Source organism: Oncorhynchus mykiss, chromosome 17, assembly GCF_013265735.2.
Source record: "Oncorhynchus mykiss isolate Arlee chromosome 17, USDA_OmykA_1.1, whole genome shotgun sequence".
NCBI lineage: Eukaryota > Metazoa > Chordata > Actinopteri > Salmoniformes > Salmonidae > Oncorhynchus > Oncorhynchus mykiss.
Window position 1 is genome coordinate 21,949,891 of NC_048581.1, and position 26,521 is coordinate 21,976,411.

At 43.3% G+C, this 26,521-nt stretch overlaps 2 protein-coding genes across 2 annotated transcripts in view; both read left to right on the top strand.

The window, feature by feature from the left end:
- The window catches only part of LOC118940101 (keratin-associated protein 5-2-like), a 53,639-nt gene extending 39,591 nt beyond the window's left edge, over positions 1-14,048 (top strand). The window contains exon 3 of the mRNA XM_036948349.1: positions 13,707-14,048. Within this exon, the coding sequence (XP_036804244.1) occupies positions 13,707-14,048 (342 nt within the window). The remainder of the gene's footprint in view (positions 1-13,706) is intronic.
- Positions 14,049-23,723: 9,675 nt separating this feature from the next.
- LOC110493505 (osteocalcin 2a-like) lies at positions 23,724-26,488 on the top strand. The gene is made up of 4 exons (XM_021567820.2): positions 23,724-24,009; positions 24,176-24,379; positions 24,935-25,070; positions 25,693-26,488. The coding sequence occupies exons 1-4, from the start codon at positions 23,949-23,951 to the stop codon at positions 25,793-25,795; spliced, it is 504 nt and encodes a 167-aa protein (XP_021423495.1). The 5' UTR covers positions 23,724-23,948; the 3' UTR covers positions 25,796-26,488.
- The last annotated feature ends 33 nt before the right edge of the window (positions 26,489-26,521 follow it).

Below are 26,521 nucleotides of genomic sequence, written 5' to 3' on the forward strand. Positions count from 1 at the left end.
AAATAATTTATGTTACATTATACAATCAATAAATGAGAGAGAGCCTCAATCACATCAGTTAAGGCTACACATTAACTGCAGCAAATTGGTTCCTGTTTCAGTCATGTTCTTTTTCACTTGGGTTAAACAAAAACAATAATGATTGGGTAACAATGGAGATCCCACATGACAGGTGATGGCTGCAGGATGAAGTTGGTGAAGAGCAATTGCAGAAACTTGGAAATTCTGCAGATTTTTGTAAAGTTCATGCAGTCGACATATCGACAGACTCACGTGGGAAATGTTTTATCCCCAGAACGCAAAACACTTTGAAAGGCGGTGACCAACAATTGTCACCGACTTGACAATAGTGATCAGCTCTGAGGTGCCCACTATCTCCATAAAATGTCTCCCTCATATGGATGAAATAATACAAGACAACAACCCATCCTCTGACCGTCTACCCTCCTTTGTGGAAGCTATTTTTCCAATGTTGTCTCAACTTTGATTGCAGTACACATCCACAAACACATAAACACGAATGACACTGTTTAGATAGCTATGCATATATCTCCAGCCCCCTTAAATCTGCCAAAGTGTTTTCCCTATTCCGACTGATGTTTCCGCTTGCATTCCATCTCTGATAATTATACTTGATTCAATGTCTGTGCCTTGAAAATTCCAATCTCCTTTTCTTCTCCTGTTTCTTTCAGCACAGCAGGCAGACAATCTGTTCTTTTTTCTGGTCTTTTATATTCACCCCGAGTGCTCCAATCATTCTGTACTTTATTGTACGGCCCTTAATGTCTAGTAAACTCCCCTCTTCCACTGCTGTAGGCTGGCCTACTGTAACTGGAAGGCAAATGTATGTCACTTAAATCAGACCGGGTTCAAATACTATTTAAAATATTTCAATTAATTTCACATACATTCAAAGTAAGTATTCTGATCTTTTATTTGAAAAGATAAGTAGTTAAATGTTATGTATTTGGAAATACACTTGGAAAGTGTTTGAAAAACTCAAAATCACACACTATTTTACACTCCAATGTATTAAATAAGTATTTGAAATACTGTCAAATAGTACAATTTGTATTATAACCCAGATATTATAACTCAGATACTGAAATACACATGTTTTTGAATACAGGTCTGCACTTAAATGTAGCATTTGCATGAAAATACACAGATATATATTGTATTATACTGCATCACATTCTATTGTATTTCTTGTTTCTTTGCGATTGCATTTGGAATCCTCAACTGTTGTTTTTTCTGAAGACAGATTCCAATTCTTATTTCTCTGTTAGACCCTCCAGGCCCTATTAGTCTACTGAGGTCAGTCAGTTGTGATTGTAACCATCAGATCCAAAATCTCAGTGGTGAGTAGCCACTGAGCTGTTGTCAACTCGCAGATGGCAGTCCTCACATAAAGACACACCATGCCCACCAGAGCACACACATAGCCTACATCAGATTCAGGCAGAAATCAATACGGACTCTAAAACAGACAATTATTATTTACATTCATTTATTTGTTTGTTTTACAACTCAGTTTTAGGATCGGGTACTAGTGCCTGCTTCACCTCCTAAAATTAAGAAAAAAGTATTTGAGAAGCAATGTAGATAGATTATATAGAGACAACTCAGTATAATTCACTGCTGCTTTCTATATATTATCAAAGCCACTTAAACGTATACTGCTCCATAGACATGGGTTCAAAATGAATTTGTTTCTTTCAAATACTTTTTTAGCTGCTCATAATTGAGAGTTTATCTGTCACTCCGGGCAGGCTCAATCATCCCTCAAAGGCATTTGAAAGAAAACCAATAGTATTTGAACTCAGGTTTGTTTTCACCTCAGACCTTGAGATCGCCTCTTATGAGTGAGTGGAGATCTCTCCCTCGGGCATGAGCCATTTCATGGCTGACTCGCTGTCGTAAATGCCCAGACATTTTTCATTGGACTTCAGCCTGTTCACCAGCACAAACAGGAACTGAGACAAATAAATCATAGTTATGTTCAGTAGGGCACAGCGTAGGGCAAAACGTTCTGCAACCAAAACTAAAACTAAAATCATTTTTTTTTTGGACGAGACCAATGTCAAAAGTAGCTCAATACACATATATGAATTTTGTTGATGGGCATTTCCTTATCTCCCGCATTTGGTAAGGGTTTTCTCAGATCACAAAGCAGTGCAACACATCTGACTCCAATGAATCAATTTACAAATTAAATTCAAGCTGCAATTAAAGAGTTGATTCAAAATAACTTGTTCCAAATAGTGGATTAGGGACATTATCTTAAGATCTGAATCAAATAGCCAATATAATAGAGGTTTTGGTGAGTCGCTCTTTTCAGGTCCAGTAGCTGCTTGCCTGATCTCACCTTTTCAACGAATTCTGGGGCCAAAGCTCCTGACCTAGCCGGTCCTTGAGCACTTCATAGTCACCACTCCCCCTGTTGATGAAGAGTAGGATGTCACCCCTTCACCTCTGACTGGTACAGACCCACTGCTGTCTGTCTGTCTGTGTGAGAGTGTGAGAGAGAGAGGGAGAGAAAACGAGAGAGAGAGCTAGCGACAAAGAGAAAGACAAAAGTATGGGAAATAGATATCAAAATAGGCATGTGCCAGTACATTAACTGTCTGTATGTATAGTCTGGTTATATGACTGAACATGACAGGCTAATAATACAAAGATGTGATGCCAAGGTGTAGTTTTAACCAGGCTGGTTTAAATCTTGCTGTCCAGGTATTTGTAATGCGAGTCAAGCAGGTGATTTCTGATGGAATTTTTGGACGGTTGCATCTGGCGAGTCATTGTGGCTGGTTGCTTCTAATGCAGAGGCACGCGAGCCGGTTGCTTCACCTAAGGTATTTGCGCCAGTCGTCACACTTGCTGAGGCATTGTGGCTGGTTGCTTCTGCCGAGGCATTGTGGACGGTTGCTTCTGCTGAAGAGGCATGCGAGCACGTTCCTTTTGTTGCTGGGACATAGGAGCAGGTTCCTTTTAATGAAGTGTGGAGAATATATCTATAATTTACCTTGGAAACAAAGACAAAAAGTTCAACATAGTAAAATGCCAGAATTTGAAGTCATTGGAACTATTCAAATGCTGTTTTTTTTTACTTAATTCATTTGTGTATAACAAACACTTTTAGCTGTAGGATAACAGGTTATCCCTCCAATGAATAGATCAATTGAAGGTCAGAATTCTCATAATATGCAGTTAGTGAATGATTTCAGCAACAGTAGAGGACTGGCCACCCCACATAGCCTGGTTCCTCTCTAGGTTTCTTCCTAGGTTTTGGCCTTTCTAGGGAGTTTTTCCTAGCCACCGTGCTTCTACACCTGCATTGCTTGCTGTTTGGGGTTTTAGGCTGGGTTTCTGTACAGCACTTTGAGATATCAGCTGATGTACGAAGGGCTATATAAATAAATTAGATTTGATTTGATTTGATTTAGTTGGTTTAGAAAAATGTACATGTTCAAAGACATTCTGTTGTGTGTAGAGAATATTTGAGTTAATTGACATATTCCCAACCAATTGTGTTTTTTGTTCGTTTGAGTTGTTTGGAACTTATTATTTTACTTCTTTTGTACATAATGTTGCCGCTACCATCTCTTATGACCAAAAATAACTTCTGGGCATCAGAACTGCAATTACTCACCACGTACTGGCAGAATCCTTTAATTTTTTTTTACGAATCCGACAATCTCGACGTGAATGACATACTGCTTTCCCAGGAACAGGCCCAGATCCCCGTGATTTGTTTGAAGAGAAGGTGGAGAAAAAGGGGCCAAGGGCTGGACTGCCTTCTGAGAATTAGTAGGCCATCGAATAAATCCCCACATCCTTCCATTCTGCTAGCAAACGTGAAATCATTGGAAAATAAAATACATGACCTACGCGGAAGATTAATTCAAAACTGTAACATCTTATGCTTCACAGAGTCGTGGCTGATTGACGACATTATCAACATGCAGCTGGCTATCCTCCAGGATAGAACAGCGGCATCTGGTAAGAGAAGGGGCGGTGGACTATGTATTTTTGTAAATAACAGCTGGTGCACGATATCTAAGGAAGTCTTGAGCTATTGCCAGCCTAAGGTAGAATATCTCATGATAAGCTGTAGACCACACTATCTACCTAGAGAGTTTTCATCTGTATTTTTTGTAGCTGTCTACATACCACCACAGACTGAGGCTGGCACTAAGACCGCATTGAATGAACTGTATTCTGCCATAAGCAAACAGGAAACCGCTCACCGGGAGACGGTGCTCCTAGTAGCCTGGGACTTGAATGTATGGAAACTTAAATACATCTTACCAAATTTTTATCAGCATGTTAAATGTGCAACCAGAGGGGAAAAAAACTCTGGACCACCTTTACTCCACACACAGAGACGCATACAAAGCTCTCCCTCACCCTCCATTTGGCAAATCTGACCATAATTCTATCCTCCTGATTCCTGCTTACAAGCAGTAATTTAAGCAGGAAACACCAGTGACTTGATCAATAAAAAAAGTGGTCAGATGAAGCAGCTGCTAAGCTACAGGCCTGTTTTGCTAGCACAGACTGGAATATATTCCGGGATTCCTCCGATGACATTGAGGAGTACACCACATCAGTCATTTGCTTCATCAATAAGTGCATCAATGACGTCGTCCCCACAGTGACTGTACGTACATACCCCAACCAGTAGCCATGGATTACAGACAACATTTGCACTGAGCTAAAGGCTAGAGGTGCCGCTTTCAAGGAGCGGGACGCTAACCCGGAAGCTTATAAGAAATCCCACTATGCCCTCTGACGAACCATCAAACATGCAAAGCATCAATACAGGACTAAGATTGATCGTACTACACCGGCTCTGACACTCGTTGGATGTGGCAGGGCTTGCGACCCTTTACAGACTCCAAAGGGAAGCACAGCAGAGAGCTGCCCAGTGACACGAGCCTACCAGACGAGCTAAACTACTTCTATGCTCGCTTCGAGGCAAATAACACTGAAACATGCATGAGAGCAAAAGCTGATCAGGAAGACTGTGTGATCACGCTCTCCGCATCCGATGTGAGTAAGACCTTTAAAGAGGTCAACATTCACAAGACCGCAGGGCTTGACGGATTACCAGGACGTGTACTGCGAGCAGGTGCTGACCAACTGGCAAGTGTCTTCACTGACATTTTCAAACTCTCCCAGTCCGAGTCTGTAATACCAACATGTTTTAAGCAGACCACCATAGTGTTCTTGAGCACAGGGACTAAGGTAACCTGCCTAAATGACTACCGACCCGTAGCACTCACGTCTGTAGCTATGAAGTGCTTTGAAAGGCTCACATCAACACCATTATGCCAAAAACCCTAGACCCACTCCAATTTGCATACCGCACTAACAGATCCACAGATGATGCAATTTTGTTGCACTCTACACTAATATTCTTTGCTATTCTTTGACTAGAGCTCAGCATTCAACATCATAGTGCCCTCAAAGCTCATCAATAAGCTAAGGACCCTGGGCCTAAACACCTCCCTCTGCAACTGGATCCTGGACTTCCTGACGGGCCACCCCCAGGTGGTAAGGGTAGGAAATAACACATCCGCCACACTGATCCTCAACACAGGGGCCCCTCAGGGGTGCGTGCTCAGTCCCCTCCTGTACTCCCTGTTCACTCACGGCCAGGCACGACTCCAACACCATCATTCAGTTTGTCGACGACACAACAGTGGTAGGCCTGACCACCGACAACAACGAGACAGCCTATAGGGAGGAGGTCAGAGACCTGGCAGTGTGGTGCAAGGACAACAACCATTCCCTCAACGTGATCAAGACAAAGGAGTTGATGGTGGACTACAGGAAAGAGAGGACCGAGCATTCCCCCATTCTCATCGACGGGGCTGTAGTGGAGCAGGTTGAGAGCTTCAAGTTCCTTGGTGTCCACATCACCAACAACACATCACCAACATGGTCCAAGCACACCAAGACAGTTGTGAAGCGGGCACGACAAAACCTATTCCCCCTCAGGAGACTGAATAGATTTGGCATGGGTCTTCATATTCTCTAAAGGTTCTACAGCTGCACCATCGAGAGTATCCTGGCTGGTTGCATCTCTGCCCGGTATGGTAACTGCTCAGCCTCCGACCGCAAGGCACTACAGAGGGTAGCGCGAACGGCCTAGTACATCACTGGGGCCAAGCTTCCTGCCATGCCAGGACCTCTGTCCTAGGCCGTGTCAGAGGAAGGCCCTAAAAATTGTCAAAGACTCCAGACACCCTAGTCATAGACTGTTTTCTCTGCTACCGCACGGCAAGCGGTACCGGAGAACCAAGTCTAGGTCCAAGAGGCTTCTAAACAGCTTCTAACCCCAAGCCATAAGACTCCTGAGCATCTAGTTAAACGGCTAATCAGACTATTTGCATCCCCCCTTTACACTGCTGCTACTCTCTGTGGTTATCATCTATGCATAGTCACTTTAATAACTCCACCTACATATTACCTCAACTAAACGGTGCACCTGCACATTGGCTCTGTATCCCCCTGTATATAGTCTCGCTATTGTTATTTTACTGCTGCTCTTTAAATTCTTGTTACTTTTATTTCTTATTCTTAGTCATATTTGTTTTTAAACTGCATTGTTTCTTAGGGGCTTGTAAGTAAGCATTTTCACTGTAAGGACCTGTTGCATTCGGTGCAATTGACTAATACAATTTGATGCCTACATATTACTACATCTAAAGTATGAACATACTGTATGAATAAGGTCTGACATTTCCCCACTGGACATTGACCATGTTAACATTAGCACAGCAGTCTGGATTGTAGCTCATATCCCACATAAGGTCTTTACTCGGGATGAGCTCTTTACATGCACTTTTAATATCCCGCTCATGAGTATCCCTTTATCCATGAATAAACAGAATATTCCTCATTTAAGTGTATGGGTTAAATGGAATAGTAACTGAAATATGGACACTGACGGCAGGACTATAACCTCACATGTAATAAACTCAGCAAAAAAAGAAACGTCCCTTTTTCAGGACCCTGTCTTTCAAAGATAATTTGTAAAAATCCAAATAACTTCACAGATCTTCATTGTAAAGGGTTTAAACACATGCTTGTTCAATGAACCTGTCACGGGATACTAGGAGCGGTGAATCAGGCGCAGAGAGCAGGATTCAGTATATGGTGATTTATTCTCCGGACAAAAAACGGTCACGACAACATACAGGGCGCATAGAACAGACCAGCCCAAACAGTCCGGAGAATACACACATGAAAACCACATCCAACAGAGTAACAAAAAACAATCCCGCACAAAACAAGGGCGGGACAAACTACTACATATAGGGAAGCTAATTAAACTAAAATACACACAGGTGAAACTAATAAGACAAAACCAACAGACAAACGAAAAAGGGATCGGTAGCGGCTAGTAGGATGGTGACAATGACCGCCGAGCACCGCCCGAACAGGCAGGGGAGCCAACTTCGGCGGAAGTCGTGACAGAACCATAAACAATTAATGAACATGCACCTGTTGAACGGTCGTTAATACACTAACAGCTTACAGACGGTAGGCAAATAAGGTCACATTTATGAAAACTTAGGACACTAAAAGAGGCCTTTCTACTGACTCTGAAAAACACCATGCCCAGGGTCCCTGGTCATCTGGGTGAACGTGCCTTAGGCATGCTGCAAGGAGGCATGAGGACTGCAGTTTGGGCCAGGGTGATAAATTGCCATGTCCCTACTGTGAGACGCCTAAGACCGCACTACAGGGAGACAGGACAGACAACTGATCATCCTTGCAGTGACCGACCACGTGTAACAACACCTGCACAGGATCGGCACATCTGAAGATCACACCTGCGGGATAGGTACAGGATGGCAACAACTGCAGAGTTACACAGCTACTTGCCACAGCTACTTGCCCAAGCCTCCCCAGCTTTTCCTTCACCCAAATCCAGATAGCAGATGTTCTGAAAGCGCTGCAAAACCTGGACCCGTACAAATCAGCTGGCCTAGACAATCTGGACTCTCTAAAATTATCTGCCGCCCTTGTTGCAACCCCTATTACCAGTCTGTTCAACCTCTCTTTCGTGTCGTCCGAGATCCCTAAAGACTGGAAAGCTGCCGCGGTCATCCCGCTCTTCAAAGGGGATGACACTCTAGACCCAAACTGTTATAGATCTATATCCATCCAGCCCTGCCTTTCTAAAGACTTCGAAAGCCAAGTTAATAAAGAGATCACTGACCATTTTGAATCCCACCCTACCTTCTCCGCTGTGCAATCCGGTTTCCGAGCTGGTCACAGGTGCACCTCAGCCACACTCAAGGTACTAAACGATATCATTACCGCCATCGATAAAAGACAGTACTGTGCAGCCGTCTTCATCGACCTGGCCAAGGCTTTCGACTCTGTCAATCACCGTCAATCACCGTATCCTTATCGGCAGACTCAACAGCCTTGGTTTCTCAAATGACTGCCTCGCCTGGTTCACCAACTATTTCTCAGACAAAGTTCAGTGTGTCAAATCGGAGGGCCTGTTGTCCGGACCTCTGGCAGTCTCTATGGGGGTACCACAGGGTTCAATTCTCGGGCCGACTCTTTTCTCTGTATATATCAACGATGTCGCTCTTGCTGCGGGTGATTCCCTGATCCACCTCTACGCAGACAACACCATTCTGTATACATCTCACCCTTCTTTGGAAACTGTGTTAACCTTTCTGATCTCCCCATCCCGGATCCGGGTTCGTGAATACAGACTCAAGCTCATTACCATAACGCAACGTTAACTATTCATGAAAATCGCAAATGAAATGAAATAAATATGCTAGCTCTCAAGCTTAGCCTTTTGTTAACAACACTGTCATCTCAGATTTTCAAAATATGCTTCTCAACCATTGCAAAACAATCATTTGTGTAACAGTATTGATGGCTAACGTAGCATTTAGCATTAGCATTCAGCTGGCAACATTTACACAAAAAAACAGAAAAGCATTCAAAAAAATCATTTACCTTTGAAGAACTTCAGATGTTTTCATTGAGGAGACTCTCAGATAGCAAATGTTCAGTTTTTCCTGAAAGATTATTTGTTTAGGACAAATCGCTCCGTTTTCTGCGTCACGTTTAGCTATGAAAAAACCCCTGTATCCAGGATTGTGTAAATCTATCAGCAAGCTCATTAGCATAACACAACGTTAACTATTTATGAAAATCGCAAATGAAATGAAATAAATATGCCATCTCTCAAGCTTAGCCTTTTGTAAACAACACTGTCATCTCAGATTTTCAAAATATGCTTCTCAACCATAGGAAAACAATCATTTGTGTAAAAGTAGCTAGCTAGAGTTAGCATTTCGCGTTAGCATTTAGCGTTAGCATTAGCGTTAGCATCCAGCACGCAACATTAACAAAAACATAAAAGCCTTCAAATAAAATCATTTACCTTTGAAGAACTTCTGATGTTTTCAATGAGGATACTCTCAGTTAGATAGCAGATGCTCAGTTTTTCCAAAAAGATTCCTTGTGTATTAGAAATAGCTCCGTTTTATACATCACATTTGGCTACCAAAAAAAATCCATAAATTCAGTCCTCAAAACGCAAACTTTTTTCCAAATTAACTCCATAATATCGACTGAAAACATGGCAAACGTTGTTTAGAATCAATCCTCAAGGTGTTTTTCACATATCTCTTCATTGATACATCGTTCTTGGAAACATGCTTTCTCTCCTGAATCCCAGGAGAAAATGCCTGCACCTGAAGATTACGCACAAATTTAGACAAAGGACACCGGGCGGACCTCTGGAAAATGTAGTCTCTTATGGCCAATCTTCCAATGATATGCCTACAAATACGTCACAATGCTGCTAAGACCTTGGGCGAACGACAGAAAGTGTAGGCTCATTCCTTGCGCAATCACAGCCATATAAGGAGAGAATGGAAAACAGAGCTTCAGAAATTCTGCTAATTCCTGGGTGATGCATCATCTTGGTTTCGCCTGTAGAATGAGTTCTGGGGCATTTACAGACAAAATCTTTGCAGATTCTGAAACTTCAGAGTGTTTTCTTTCCAAAACTGTCAAGAATATGCATAGTCGAGCATCTTTTCGTGACAAAATATCGCGCTTAAAACGGGAACGTTTTTTATCCAAAAATTAAATAGCGCCCCTAGAGCTCTAACTGGTTAACTAACCTCCAAACGAGCTTCAATGCCATACAACACTCCTTCCGTGGCCTCCAACTGCTCTTAAATGCTAGTAAAACCAAATTAATGCTTTTCAACCGATCGTTGCCCGCACCCACCCGACTAGCATCACTACTCTGGACGGTTCTGACTTAGAATATGTGGACAACTACAAATACCTAGGTGTCTGGCTAGGCTGTAAACTCTCCTTCCAGAACTCTCCTTCCAGAATGTTGGATCTCCAATCCAACATTAAATCTAGAATCGGCTTCCCATTTCGCAACAAAGCCTCCTTCACTCACGCTGCCAAACATACCCTCGTAAAACTGACTATCCTACCGATCCTCGACTTTGGCGATGTAATTTACAAAATAGCTTCCAATACTCTACTCAGCAAACTGGATGCAGTCTATCACTGTGCCATCCGTTTTGTCACTAAAGCCCCTTATACCACCCACCACTGCGACCTGTATGCTCCAGTCGGCTGGCCCCCACTACACATTCGTCGCCAGACCCTCTAGCTCCAGGCCATCTAGAAGTATATGCTCCGCCTTATCTCAGCTCAATGGTCACGATAACAACACCCACCTGTAGCACACGTTCCAGCAGGTATATCTCACTGATCATCCCCAAAGCCAACACCTCATTTGGCCACCTTTCCTTCCAGTTCTCTGCTGCCAATGACTGGAATGAATTGCAAAAATCACTGAAGATGGAGACTTATATTTCCCTCACTAACTTTAAACATCAGCTATCTGAGCAGCTAACCGATCGCTGCAGGTGTACATAGCCCATATGTAAATAGCCCACCCAATCTACCTACCGCATCCCCATATTGTTTTTATTTTATTTTCTGCTCTTTTGCACACCAGTATTTCTACTTTCACATCATCATCTGCTCATCTATCACTCCAGTGTTAATTTTCTGAACGGTAATTACTTCGCTACTATGGCCTATTTATTGCCTTACCTCTCCATGCCATTTGCACACACTGTACATAGACTCTTTTTTATTGTGTTAGTGACTGTACGCTTGTTTGTTCCATGTGTAACTCTGTGTTGTTTGTGTCGCACTGCTTTGATTTATCTTGGCCAGGTCGCAGTTGTAAATGAGAACTTGTTCTCAACTAGCTTACCTGGTTAAATAAAGGTGAAATATATATTTTTTTAAATAAACACCAGGAACGCACAATCCCTCCATCAGTGATCAGACTGTCCGCAATAGGCTGAGAGAGGCTGGACTGAGGACTTGTAGGCCTGTTGTAAGACAGGTCCTCACCAGACATCACCGGCAACAACGCTGCCTATGGGCACAATCCCAGGGTCGCTGGACCAGACAGGACTGGCAAAAAGTGCTCTTCACTGACGAGTCACGGTTGTGTCTCACCGTGGGTGATGGTCAGATTCACATTTATCGTTGAAGGAATGAGTGTTACACCGAGGCCTGTACTCTGGAGGGGGATCGATTTGGAGGTGGAGCGTCCGTCATGGTCTGGGGCGGTGTGTCACAGCATCATCGGACTGAGCTGGTCACTGCAGGCAATCTCAACGCTGTGTGTTACAGGGAAGACATCCTCCTCCCTTATGTGGTAACCTTCCTGCAGGCGCATCCTGACATGACCCTCCAGCATAATGCCACCAGTCATACTGCTCGTTCTGTGCGTGATTTCCTGCAAGACAGGAATGTCAGTGTTCTGTCATGGCAGGCGAAGAGCCCAGATCTCAATCCCATTGAGCACGTCTGGGACCTGTTGGATGGGAGGGTGAGGACTAGGGTAATTCCCCCGAGAAATGTCCAGGAACTGGCAGGCGCCTTGGTGAAAGAGTGGGGTAACATCTCACAGCAAGAACTGGCAAATCTGGTGCAGTCCATGAGATGCACAGCAGTACTTAATGCAGCAGGTGGCCACACCAGATACTGTTACTTTTGATTTTGACTCCCCCTTTGTTCAGGGACACAATTCTATTTCTGTTAGTCATGTCTGTGGAACTTGTTCAGTTTCTCAGTTGTAGATTCTTATGTTCATACAAATATTTACACGTTAAGTTTCCTGGAAATAAACAGTTGACGGTGAGAGGACTTTTTTTGTTTATATTAACTTCAGTTGCAGTGAAATTATAAAAATGCATCTTTAAATTGTCTTGGGAACAGGAGTGGATAAATATTTCTATCAGCCTCTCGTGTAATCTGACACTTTTGCAAGCAGACAGCATTTCAATCACATTCAATACACACGCAAGACTAACTGAAGTTACCATTCTCAGCTTTCCATTTCCTTAAAATGTGTCAAAATGACATTTGGCACAGGACCAATGTTTCCACTGTGTTCTAGCATGCTACCTGGTCCTTAAATCATTTTACCTGTTAAGATTACTAATGCATTCATTCTATCAACGTAAGACATTTGTGAGCACTACTTTAGTCTTCTGTGGCAACAAGTTATGACAGAAGAGAAGCTGCATGTATTAAACTATAGTTCACAAATGACCTACCTTAAGTAAGCAGAAACTTGTCTAAATTAGGGGTGAAAGTAGCCGTTATGGTGGATCAAACTGAGCAAGTAGCCCACTTTAAATGAGTTTGACAGAGTCAGACAACCATGAGATGTGAAACGGAGCCTGCGCATACCACAAAAACAGAATTGAGGTTTACATGCCACAGTAGCCCATCTCCAGGGTACAAGCTTTCTCAGGTTTTGTAAAACAGGATTTGATGTATTTATTTTGTGTTGAAATGTAAACTTCAGTATCCCGAACGAAATATTGATGTCAGTGGCTTTAACGTAGAGCCAATCTAGGGATTTGTCAACCAGCAGCAAAGATAAAAAGTCATTATATATTTCAAATCCAAAAGAATAGGAACGGTGAACCACATTCCCTTTTACTACAAATTGCACTGGCAACCAACACTGTTCTCAACCAGCAAGCCAAAGGTAGACATTAAACACACAGTATTTCAAAACACAAGGAGGCACTTAAAGGTACAATATTTTATTGTTTTACAAGTAATGCAGGGTAGCATGAGCAGCAGCAACTCCCTGGCCAACACAAAAGCATACAGTGGAAGCTTAAAGTGTCAGCAACAGCTTGGAATTGGCATCTAAAGGATGAATCTACCATTGCAATTCTGTTGATAGATGATTAGTACAAATTATTTCAAAATCAGAACGCAAAGTGCAGGTGAGTGTAAAAGTTATACATTACATCCCAGTAGACGTTCCCTTGTGGCAGGGCTCCTTTAGCAGGTTGTGAGTTTTTAGCAGGTGGGGATATGGTTGGTTCAGAGATGCCAACGTCACTACAGTCTTGAGTGTATCTCCGCTATCAAAATGGTATAACCTCCCCAGTGGTGTGGCAGGTTGTGGAGTAGACAGTTGTTCCATTCTCATACACACATTTGTAACATATATTGTGATAATAACTGACTGTTCAACGATGCTGCCTTGAACACTGCTGGAGCTGACACATTGAGTGCTTTCATTGTCACCATCAGACCCAAAATCCATGTTGCTTGAGGAGTTGGCCCTCCTGTTCAAGGCCTGTCGCTTCTGCCGAGGCAAGGGCGCCTGTCGCTTCTGCCGAGGCAAGGGCGCCTGTCGCTTCTGCCGAGGCAAGGGCGCCTGTCGCTTCTGCCGAGGCAAGGGCGCCTGTCGCTTCTGCCGAGGCAAGGGCGCCTGTCGCTTCTGCCGAGGCAAGGGCGCCTGTCGCTTCTGCCGAGGCAAGGGCGCCTGTCGCTTCTGCCGAGGCAAGGGCGCCTGTCGCTTCTGCCGAGGCAAGGGCGCCTGTCGCTTCTGCCGAGGCAAGGGCGCCTGTCGCTTCTGCCGAGGCAAGGGCGCCTGTCGCTTCTGCCGAGGTACCGTGGCCGGTTGCTTCAGCTAAGGTATTTGTGCCAGTCGTGACGCTTGCTGAGGCATTGTGGGTGGCCGCTTGCATGGCACTGCGGCCAGTTGGTTCCACTGCCGAGGCCATGTGGCCAGCTTCTTCACGTAAGGCATTTGGGCTAGTCGTGGCGCTTGATGAAGCATTGTGGCCAGTTGCTTCAGCTAAGGCATTTGGGCCAGTCGTGACGCTTGATGAAGCATTGTGGGTGGCTGCTTCTGAGGCACAGGATCCGGTTGCTCCACCTAAGGTATTTGGGCCAGTCGTGACACTTGATGAAACATTGTGGCCAGTTGCTTCACCTACGGTATTTGGGCCAGTCGTGACGCTTGATGAAGCATTGTGTCCAGTTGCTTCACCTAAGGCATTTGGGTCAGTCGTGGCACTTGATGAAGCATTGTGGGTGGCTGCTTCTGAGGCACGGGATCCGGTTGCTCCACCTAAGGTATTTGGGCCAGTCGTGACACTTGATGAAGCATTGTGGCCAGTTGCTTCACCTAAGGCATTTGGGTCAGTCGTGGCGCTTGATGAAGCATTGTGGGTGGCTGCTTCTGAGGCACGGGATCCGGTTGCTCCACCTAAGGTATTTGGGCCAGTCGTGACGCTTGATGAAGCATTGTGGCCAGTTGCTTCAAAGGTATTTTGGCCAGTAGCCACACCTGCCGAGGTATTTTGGGTGGCCGCTTGCACGGCACTGTGGCCAGTTGCTTCCGCTGCCGAGGCACTGTGGCCAGCTTCTTCACCTAAGGTATTTGGGCCAGTCGTGATGTTTGCAGAGGCATTGTGGGTGGCTGCTTCTGAGGCACGGGATAAGGTTGCTCCACCTAAGGTATTTGGGCCAGTCGTGACGCTTGATGAAGCATTGTGGCCAGTTGCTTCAAAGGTATTTTGGCCAGTAGCCACACCTGCCGAGGTATTTTGTGTGGCCGCTTGCACGGCACTGTGGCCAGTTGCTTCCGCTGCCAAGGCACTGTGGCCAGCTTCTTCACCTAAGGTATTTGGGCCAGTCGTGATGTTTGCAGAGGCATTGTGGGTGGCTGCTTCTGAGGCACGGGATCCGGTTGCTCCACCTAAGGTATTTGGGCCAGTCGTGATGCTTGCAGAGGCGTTATGGGTGGCCGCTTGCGCGGCACTGTGGACAGTTGCTTCCGCTGCCGAGGCACTGTGGCCAGTCGTGGCGCTTGATGAAGCATTGTGGCCAGTTGCTTCAGCTAATGTATTTGGGCCAGTCGTGACTCTTGCAGAAGCATTGTGGGTGGCTGCTTCTGCGGCACGGGATCCGGTTGCTCCACCTAAGGTATTTGGGCCAGTCGTGATGCTTGCAGAGGCGTTATGGGTGGCCGCTTGCGCGGCACTGTGGACAGTTGCTTCCGCTGCCGAGGCACTGTGGCCAGTCGTGGCGCTTGATGAAGCATTGTGGCCAGTTGCTTCAGCTAATGTATTTGGGCCAGTCGTGACGCTTGCAGAGGCATTATGGGTGGCTGCTTCACCTGCCGAGACACGGGAGCCGGTAGCTTCACCTGCCGAGGAACGGGAGCCGGTAGCTTCACCTGCATTGTGGCCAGTTCCTTTTAATTGATTTTGGGGAATATATCTATAATTACCTACGAAAGAAAAGAAAGTTACATATCGTAAAATGCCAGCATTTGAAGTTCTGCTATTTATACAGTGTTACTTTTACTGAATTAAATGTGCAGAACAAAACATACCTTTAGGTTGAGGATAACAGGTTATCCCTCCAATTAGCAGGCAACAAATCCAAGAAATTCTAAATAAAAATAAAAACATCCTAGTCAGTTAAATACCTTTAAAACATGGAAGACAAGGGAATCAAACTAGAGCCATACAACTTACCTCAAAGACATTTCAAAACTCACAGCCATTTTTCTCATCAAATCCTCAGTATTCAGAACTAATGGTAGCCAGAAGCCTTACCAGGAGATCCCTGATATTGTATCTGATTGTCTTTTTTGCTGCGCCTTACAAAGGAATCCTAGCCCCTTCTAATCTGGCTGGTTAATTAGGTACATCTGCAAGCCACTGAACATAATTTCCATTGGTCCAATTTCCCAATTGGGATTAGGTGCGCTTGATTTCAGTCAGCTGGTGTACTGGAGGGTTTGCGCATTCATGGACAAATCCAATGGTTTTAAAGAGTGAACTCTATCTACCCAGTGCACTGGGTGAGCTTAATCAAGTGCACCTTCATTTCATGCTAACTAAGATCCTGCCAGGGGCTTTTGCAGGTGCAACCTCAGTCGTCCGGTAGAAGTGTGTTGTGCAAAAGTATATTTTAGATTTTTCAAAGTAGCCTCACTTCACCTTGATGACAGCTTTGCACACTCTTGGCATTCTCTCAACCAGCTTCATCTGGAATGCTTTTCCAACAAGTCTTGAACCAGTTCCCACATGTGCTGAGCACTTGTTGGCTGCTTTTCCTTCACTCTATGGTCCAACTCATGCCAAAGCATCTCAATTGGGTTGAGGTCGGGTGATTGTGGAGGCCAGGTCATCTGATGCAGCCCTCCATCACTCTCCTTCTTGGCCAAATAGACCTTACACAGCCTGGAGATGTGTTGGGTCATTTGTCCTATTGAAAAACAAGCGATAGTCCCACTAAGCGCAAACCAGATGGGATGGCGTATAGCTACAGAATGTTGTGGTAGCCACTGTACCTTGAATTCTAAATAAGTCACAGACCGCGTCACCAGCAAAGCACCCCCACACCATCACACCTCATCCTCCATGCTTCATGGTGGGAACCAGACATGCGGAAATCATCCGTTCACCTACTCTGCGTCTCACAAAGAATGCATATACAATTTCATCCCGTATCATGAGTCTTTGGCCAAACAGGCAGTCGACTACAGCAGGCAAATGTGCTAATTTGTGTCAATGTTTGTGAATGAGTTCCATATGACACATTATGCTAGCTAAGCTTCCCTGCTAGTGCCTTGCCGGCTTCATCATTGGAACTTAAATGGATTCATTTAAGGTCTGAGTTCTCATACTATGTAGTTAGATGATTTCACCAACAATACTTGGTTTAGAAAAATTGACTTGTTCTTATTTTTTTTATTTCGCCTTCATTTAATTAACCAGTTAGGCCAGTTGAGAACAAGTTCTCATTAACAACTGCGACCTGGCCAAGATAAAGCAAAGCAGTGCGACAAAAACAACCACACAGATACACATGGGATAAACAAACGTACAGTCAATAACACAATAGAAAAATATGTATACAATGTGTGCAAATGAAGTAAGGAGGTACGGCAATAAATAGGCCAATAGTGGCGAAGTAATGACAATTTAGCAATTTACACTGGAGTGATATGCAGTGGGGCAAAAAAGTATTTAGTCAGCCACCAATTGTGCAAGTTCTCCCACTTAAAAAGATGAGAGAGGCCTGTAATTTTCATCATAGGTACACTTCAACTATGACAGACAAAATGAGAAAACAAAATCCAGAAAATCACATTGTAGGATGTTAATTCATGTTAATTAATTTCCTGCCAGGGGCTTTTGCAGGTGCAACCTCAGTGGTCCGGTAGAAGTGTGTTGTGCAAAAATATATTTTAGATTTTTCAAAGTAGCCTCACTTGCCTTGATGACAGCTTTGCACACTCTTGGCATTCTCTCAACCAGCTTTACCTGGAATGCTTTTCAAACAGTCTTGAAGGAGTTACCACATTTGCTGAGCACTTCTTGGCTGTTTTTCCTTCACTCCGTGGTCCAACTCATGCCAAACCATCTCAATTGGGTTGAGGTCGGGTGATTGTGTAGACCAGGTCTTCTGATGCAGCACTCCATCACTCGACGTCTTGGTCTAATAGACCTTACACAGTCTGGAGGTGTGTTGGGTCATTTTCCTATTGAAAAACAAACGATAGTCCCGCTAAGCACAAACCAGATGGGATGGGGTATCGCTGCTGAATGTTGTGGCTGCCATTCTGGTAAAATGTGTCTTGAGTTCTAAATATATCACAGACAGTGTCACCAGCAAAACACCATCACACCTCGTCCTCCATGCTTCAAGGTGGGAACCAGACATGTGGAGATCATCCGTTCACCTACTCTGTGTCTCATAAAGACACGGCGGTTGGACCCAAAAATCCCAAATTTGGACGCATTAGACCAATGGACAGATTTCCACCGGTCTAATGTCCATTGCTCGTGTTTCTTGGCCCAAGCAAGGCTCTTCTTATTGGTGTCCTTTGATGGTGGTTTCTTTGCAGCAATTCGACCATGAAGGCCAGATTCACGCAGTCTCCTCTGAACACTTGATGTTGAGATGTGTCTGTTACTTGACCTCTGTGAAGCATTTATTTGGGCTGCAATTTTTGAGTCTGGTCACTCTCATGACTCTCATGATCTTCCGCAGAGGTAACTCTAGCTCTTCCTTTCCTGTGGTGGTATAGCCATACTCAAATTTTCCCTACACCCATCATGAGGTTGCTACAACCTAGCCTATGAATAAAAGTTTAGGTCGAGAGACAAATTTGAAGGGGACCGACAGTGGCATATGGACAGAGAGTGATTTTCAATGCCACCTTGCACACTCTTGCCTGCATCTAGCTGATATAGGATGTAATCATTGGTCCAACTGTTACAAATTAGAGTTTCTATTGGACAAATTCAGGTATGTTTATCCTTGTTTTGTTCCATTTGCGTCCGTTTAATTAAGAAACGTTTTTAACAGAATCTGCGAAATGAATACACTCCTGATCATGCGTAAGCACAGTTCACTTTCATAGAAGCCATGCCAACATTGTTGTCACCATACTAGCTAAAGTAATTTCATAGTCAGCATAGCTAATATAACTAACATGTTAGTAATCCTTCTCCAATCATGCAGTAACATTACAGTGTACAGTCCGTAAGCAGTTACACCGGCGGGCCCTGGTGGGAATAAATTTGTAAAACCAAAAGCTTACCTTGACTTGGAAGAGTTCCAGTGTTGTGTTGGAAAGTCATAGCCAGCTAGCTAATATAGCATCCCTCTGTTTGAGCAGGGTGTTTCAGTAGGCTAAACTAGCTAGCTGCATTTGCTTGCCAAGTAACTGCAAGTGAACAAAAAAACAATCTCTCTCTCTTTTTCTCTCTTGCTTCTCCTTAATTTTGGAAGAAATTATTTTGTTCAAAACTGTTCAACTATTTCTCTCTCTTTGATTCAACTACTCACCACATTTTATATACTGCAGTGCTAGCTAACTGTAGTTTATTCTTTCAGTACTAGATTAATTATTTGATCCTTTGATTGGGTGGACAAAATGTCAGTTCATGCAACGAAAGCTCTGATAGGTTGGAGGATGTCCTTCGGAAGTTGTCATAATTACTGTGTAAGACTATGGAAGGGGAAGAGACCATGAGCCTCCTAGGTTTTGAATTGAAGTCAATGTACCCAAAGGAGGATGGAAGCTAGCTGTCCTCCGGCTACGTCATGGTGCTACCCTACAGAGGGCTGTTGAGGCTACCGTAGACCTTCTTTGCAAAATAGTGTGTTTTAATAAATTATTTGGTAACATGATTATATTCTTGGTATAGTTTTATCTAAAAAAACCTTTTTAAATGTTTGGAAAATATTATTTGTGTAAAATTCACTGAGGAGGATGGTCCTCCCCTTCCTCCTCTGAGGAGCATCCACTGTTTTGATACCAATTGGTATTGAACGTCGTCACCCTTTCATTCTTCTTCATGAAACTGATCTCAGGCAGACTTTAACCCTCGGTTTTAATTCACACCTTTTTCTGTTTATCCCACAGAATGATAGGGTTTCTTCAACAAAAAGTCTACAACATTTTCAGTAGCTTTGGCCATTCTGCCATTCTGGCAGCGAAAACTGCACACTCGCGCTGGTAGCTAGCTACTGCTTAGCAAGGACATTTGAAATAAATTGCACTAACTGGACACAAGAATAAAGTTCTAAAACAAAGAAAACAATTTATAATCTACCTACTCCGTCTCCTGTAATTTGAAGAAACTAATTTGAATTTAATAATTTAATAATTTTTCAAAAGATGCTCACCTATACCTTTTCACTCCTAATCTCTATCCAATAAGGTCACCAACTCACCAAACTTCACAACCCCAATACAACACAGGTTCATTCGCTGATCCTAATCCTATGATTGGATGGACAACATGTTAATTCATACAGCAAAAGCTTTGATTGGTTGGAGGTCGTCCTCTGGAAGTTGTGTTAATTAACATGTAGGTCTATGGTAGGAGGTGAGGCCGACGAGCCTCCTAGGTTTGGTATTGAAGTCAATGTAGCCAGATGAAAATGAAAGCTAGCTGCCCTCCAGCTAAACCATGGTGCTACCCCAAAGAGTGCTGTCAAAGTAACCTTAGACCTTCATTGCAAAACAGTGTTTCAATAAATTATTTGGTGACGTGTGAATATACTTAGTATAGTTTTATCTAAAAAGGATAACTGTTTTATGTTTCACTATTTTTATTTTTATGAAATTTCAATGAGGAGGATGGTCCTCCCCTTCCTCCACTGTGGAGCGTCCACTGGCACATGGTGGAGATATACTATTATACTGATGTACTGACTATTGAACCTCACCCGTACACACAGCCTTTCAGGATGAGACTTGAGAGCTGTTGATGGCTGGAATAGTTTGTAGTGTCAGATAGTTGCTAGTTATCTCTCGCTCTCTCTCTTTCCACTCAAGTCTTGTCCTCAGAAGTCTGCCCTTGTCTCCAGATGTGGTAGTCCAAGGTTAAGACTCGTTTGTATTCTGTTTTACACCTCAGACCCCTAGATTTCCCCTTGCAGACACAGTCTAAAACCTACACCTCAACCAGCTTACCCTCTTTTTAGCAAACAATTCACACAGGTTCTGTAAAGGAGTGTACTTCACTGTTGCTAGTCATACAACTGGCCTCAACTCTGTAAGGTCAGAAACTCAAATTTCCTTGTGTTTTAATGACCGGCTATAGAGTGAAGTTGCACTCAGAGAACGGCAGGGAATATTGTACAGGGTCAATGTGCAAGGATGCTTCAAATAATTAGGCCTACTCATCTCTACCCTTAGGTGTGTAATAATAGCAATGTAGTTATTAAAATGTCCAACAGTGTATTTCAAAACCCTTCTTATAACAGTTATGGCGCAGACTGAACACTCTTTAAGGTTATATACATGAGGCCTTTGTATTAAGGAGTGTATGGTTTTAACAAGTAGGACTATGGAAGCATCTCACACTACAAATACATAATTGCAATATTATAGTTACTATATAGCACATTGTCCCCTAGGGGAGGGTGGCACTAACAAAACAAAATGCTAAATAAAAGAGGCTGAGTTTTATGTCTTTGGAATGAGCTAAGGGCCCCATTATATCTGTCTGTAATGAGCTAAGGGCTCCTTATCTCTGTCTGGAAGGAGCTATGGGCCACTTGTCTCTGTCTGGAAGGAGCTATGGGCCACTTGTCTCTGCCTGGAATGAGCTAAGTTCCCCTTGTCTCTGTCTGTAACCGTGTCACTTTCGGCACTGGGAGAACAGTAAAACATTTTGTCCAGATTACTATGTGGCTTGCACTGTATGTGATTTTCAGGACGAAAATGCACACTAAAACAGACCTGATCCTGCAGAAAAGCCTAGACTCTTAACATCTTTGTTTATTCGACCGGGGATTTTTTGGCAAATGTTTTCTCAAACTTTGTCCTCCTGCATTGAAACGCGTTCACAAAATAGGATGCTGGACCAGACATTGAAATTACACCCCACACTATCCAAGACAAACCCTTAAAGGGGCAATCAGCAGTTGAAACCATAACCAAACAGTTGATACAAAACAAGGCGAGTGATTGGACTGGAGAAATATAACCAGTCTCAAATTCATAGACAGAGAAAATTCAAGGACTGACCATCCAGGATTTCAAAGCTATAGTTTTAACCATGTTTTGAGGCTATACAGTGTTAGGTTCTGTTATGGGCTTTGACAGTTGAAATAAGCTCATGAGGCATTTATAAGTTATATTCTTCAAGAATCAATGGGTACATATCACATCATTTATGTCAAAAAATTGATGTAGCAACTACCGATTGCCCCTTTAACACCAAGAACAGACCAGCAAGAGATTGACATAAAGATCAGTCTGCTACAGCAGGAGGCAATGGTATTTCTCATTGTAACACACAACCAGGCCCCTGGTGTCAGCGCCGAGATATATAAATATATACATCAAGACATATTGGATCATCTACCATATTTACCTTTCAATGTGGCTTTACTCCCTGTCCACAGTCTGGAAATTGAAATGTAAAATCAGTCGATATCAGATGCAAGCTTGTCTCTCTATATATCGACCAACCACAGTCTATATTAGGCCCCCACCAAAACAAATCTATCCAATCCATATGCATATGCATATCACACACACATCATTGTGCATTTAACATATGGGCAACCCAGGCAAGCTGTTTATACCTGTGCATATGCAAAACTACATCAAGTGTGGCTGTAACAGTTGGGTCGTTAAGTTAGTTTAAACCGTGTGGCTGTGGATCTGTCTGGAATTGAATGGCCCCAGCCTTTATATAGTGAACGGCTGTGGCTTCAGTGGGGCACTGGTAGGCTGTAATTAATCTCTGTCACATAATGAGTCTTGGTGCTGTTCCCAGTCACTCGATTAGTAGTGTGTGGTAGACCTGGGCTGTAGTTTGGGGTTTGTGGGGGTGGGAGTTTGAGGCAAGCAGCCAAGGAGCTGAGCCTCTCAGCAACTCAGATCCAGGGTCATCCGCTACACGCCACTGGCTGGGGCCTGATTTAAATCCAATCACAACTTATAGACAATGTCTTATTTAGAGGGATACATTGCTTCTATTCTGACCCGTTTGGTTTTTTTGAGGTATTTCTGTTGGGATTATTTATACTACACTGATGAATGGTGGGGATGGAATCGAATTCAGGAGAATTTCAGGATTGATTCCATTTAGACCGAAATGGGGGGAAATTAATGGTTGGGATTCAGAATAATTGTCGTGAATGAATATAACTCTAACAGGATTTCATTTAGCATGCACATACAGGTAACTGCCAAAATAAAGGAAACACTTGCATAAATGAGGGATCTAACGTATATTGAAAGCAGGTGCTTCCACACCATAGACATTAAAACCAGTTCCACACAGGTGTGGTTCCTGGTCCCCATCATGCTTAGGGTCATGTATAAAAAAAATCTGGGCAGGCCCAGTTGACCTTTATTTTGTTTGTGACAAGATCTGACATATTTGACTCAACCAAATTGAATGAAGATGTTTTATGATGGTGTTTCCTTTAGTTTGGCAGTTACCTGTACACTACAACAATAACAATGCCAGAAATAGCCTGTGTTTCTGATCATATTTCTCAACTCAAAGCCTATATTCATTTTCAAACCAGCACTTTTCTGTTTTCAGACACAATATTCCTGGCGTGATGGTTATGTAAGGTCCATTCTAGATCAAATGTAGTAGTCCCTGTGCAATTAAAGGGGCTACATAGAAGAGGAATTCCATTTTTAGAAACCTTCTTACACATCCCTACTTGTTTCGTTTCATTGGTTCTGCTACATGGGATGGGTGTACATGTATGTATGCCACATCGAGTGTGTATGTTTGTGTGGGTGTGTTTTAGCCTGTTCCAGTGCCTGTCGGGTGTGTGGGTGGTTATGTGATGAGTGTCCAGGAAAGTGGAAGTGGTACAAGTTGACATTCGATTCCCTAACCAATCACATAGTCTGACCATAGCGTGTATCTGATTGGGAGGGGGATGACTACAGTATATATTGACCATGGAGGGATATACAGTGAAGAAGGCATTGAAAGAAGGAGAGAAAGAACCAAAGCTCTACTACTACCGCTCACTGGTAGTTCAAGAAAGCAGCAAGACAACAACACAAAAACAACATGAAGTCTCTGACTCTCCTGACCATTTGTGCCGTTCTGTCGGTCTCTCTGTCCATGAACGGTAAGTTGGGAAAGCATATTGTGTTGTTTCATCATAACTTCTGATTGTGACAATGTCTTCTGAACGAGATGAACTAACGAGAGAACTAACGTAACATGTTTTATAAGAAGACATAAACGCTCATACGTGCTTATAATGAGCCAATGGGATTTTCTCTGTTCAACAGATCTGGCTCTTGATGTGGTTCTCGATCCTGCTCCTGACCCTGCCACTGAACCAGCACCAGCCGCAGACTCCTCCGCGTCTTCATCAGCTTCCTCCTCTTCCTCCTCGGCTTCCGACTCATCAGCCTCTGCCTCAGACTCCTCGGACTCGGACTCTTCCTCAGCCTCTTCCTCATCTTCTTCTTCAGAGTCAGCTAGTGCTGAAGGTCTGGCATCTCTCTAACTAACTCTAAATGGTGTCGTTGCTCCGCAGTGCGCTGATGTAAAGTTAACAGATGCATTGATACTAGCAGATTGTGTATGCAGTATATGCAGATCTGCATAGAAACGGGAAAGAGGGTCGCCTTCTTTGTGTTTGTATTTGTAATGGTATCAGTTTAAGGAAATGTGTAAGAGTATGTGTACAGGTTTGTGTTGACATTTACAAAAAATGGGAAATAAAACTGTTCATAAATTTAGGCTACCATAGCTGCTCTAAAAAAGGAAGCAAAACCACATTTGTACTGTGTAAGGATTGAATTGTGTGTGTGTGTGTGTGTGTGTGTGTGTGTGTGTGTGTGTGTGTGTGTGTGTGTGTGTGTGTGTGTGTGTGTGTGTGTGTGTGTGGTACGTACGGGTTTGAAAAGAATGTGAATTAAGACTACTGTGAATAGTGTCTTAATAATAAAGGAGTCTTTTTGCACCAGGTATGGTTGTTAAACATTTGCCAGATGTAAGTTTGTGTGTGTGTGTGTGTGTGTGTGTATATATATATATTCCAGTTACGACAGAGGACCCAGCTGCAGCTACAGAGCCAGAAGTGGTGATTATGAAGAGAGACCTGGCCTCAGTTTTGCTGAGGAGGAAGAGGGCGGCTGGACAAGCAGCTGCTGCCTTCACCCTCACCCAGGTGGAGAGGTAGGCTCCAATACCCTTTTAGAACTCGAAATTCTAGAACACACACACTTCTAGAACACATCACAGAACTACTCTACCATTGCTCTATAGAAAATGTACAAGCTAATAGACTACTGTACAATAAGACAACATTCTAACCCAAGCTTTTTGCTACCATCATTCAACACTACACTACACACACTATGGCTATCTGCCAGCCAACAGCTGTCACAACCATGTCAAATGTGACCTACTATAATTGGGGGTGTTCGCTTTTCCTGAATGCCTCATTTAGTCATTTAACAGTCAAGGGTGTTACCTCACATGATTTGGTGTTAGAAGGTGACGTTGCAATGATGCTTGGGAAAAAGTGTGTGGAATGTTAACTGCATCGTCACCGCCAAGAAGCCAAATAATCTGTTTACATTTTACCTTACACATGTTTACAATTAGGCAACACTCTTACTGTACTTCATACAAGCCAAATGACTGGAGCAAAATATGCAGAATATCACTGCTGTTTTGTAAAAAAAAATCACATGAAGCAAATTGATAAAGTACATTTGCCCTACAGTTATGTGTAATTGATGAGAAGTCAATTAACCCCAACTTTCTCTCTCTTTCTCTCTCTCTCGGCGTCCAGTCTGAGTGAGGTGTGCGAGCTCAACCTGGCCTGTGAGCACATGGCGGAGACAGCTGGCATCGTTGCAGCATACACCGCATACTATGGACCACCTCCCTTCTAAACAGACTCTTTACCATGCAACCTGGAGAGAGAGAAAATACTCTCTGCCATTTCATCATCATGAAGCTACATTCTTGAGAAGGGATCAACCACTCCCAACAGTGTCCTAATAAGGGCATAGAAAACAAACACAAACAGGTTTCGTCCACGTTTTAGGGAGCAAGACCAGCCACAAGTGAAATTGGTAGCTACAGTACTCGTAATGCCGGCTGTAACTATATGTTTTGGGTAATGTAAGAAAAGGCATGTCTGATCCAAGCTTTTGTAATATTGAGGAGAAGCTAGAGGCATATAGGAACTGAGTCCTGTGGTTATAGGGGCCTGCTAATGTAAATTGCTCAACACAATATCACAAAGAATGGTGCTAAAACCGCAAATGTATTGTATCATAAATGTATTAATCTTTATCCGTTTTGTAGTATTAGGTAGGCTAAAGCGCACATTATTATTTATCTGCAATGTATTATCACCATACATTTTAAATTATTGCTTCCTGTTCGTAGTGTAACTATTGCTGATAGTCAATACTGTCATAGATTTGTATTGATTGTTATCATCACTAAATCAATCTTCTAAGGAGGGGTTTAGAAAGAGTGAGGACACCACAGTTTGTATGCAAACTCAAACCTTGTTGATGCCACTTTGACTACTGTCTTGCACATAAGTGCTGAATAAAGTGGAGAACATTTTAATATTTTGTGTTTGGGTGTTTCCTTTATAGCAAATT

Bases quoted from the DNA above. Each gene is read 5' to 3' on its own strand.
- LOC110493505 (XM_021567820.2), top strand. From the start codon at position 23,949: ATGAAGTCTCTGACTCTCCTGACCATTTGTGCCGTTCTGTCGGTCTCT. The intron at 24,010-24,175 runs GTAAGTTGGGAA...TCTGTTCAACAG, and splicing joins GGTCTCTCTGTCCATGAACG to ATCTGGCTCTTGATGTGGTT. The intron at 25,071-25,692 runs GTAGGCTCCAAT...CTCGGCGTCCAG, and splicing joins ACCCTCACCCAGGTGGAGAG to TCTGAGTGAGGTGTGCGAGC.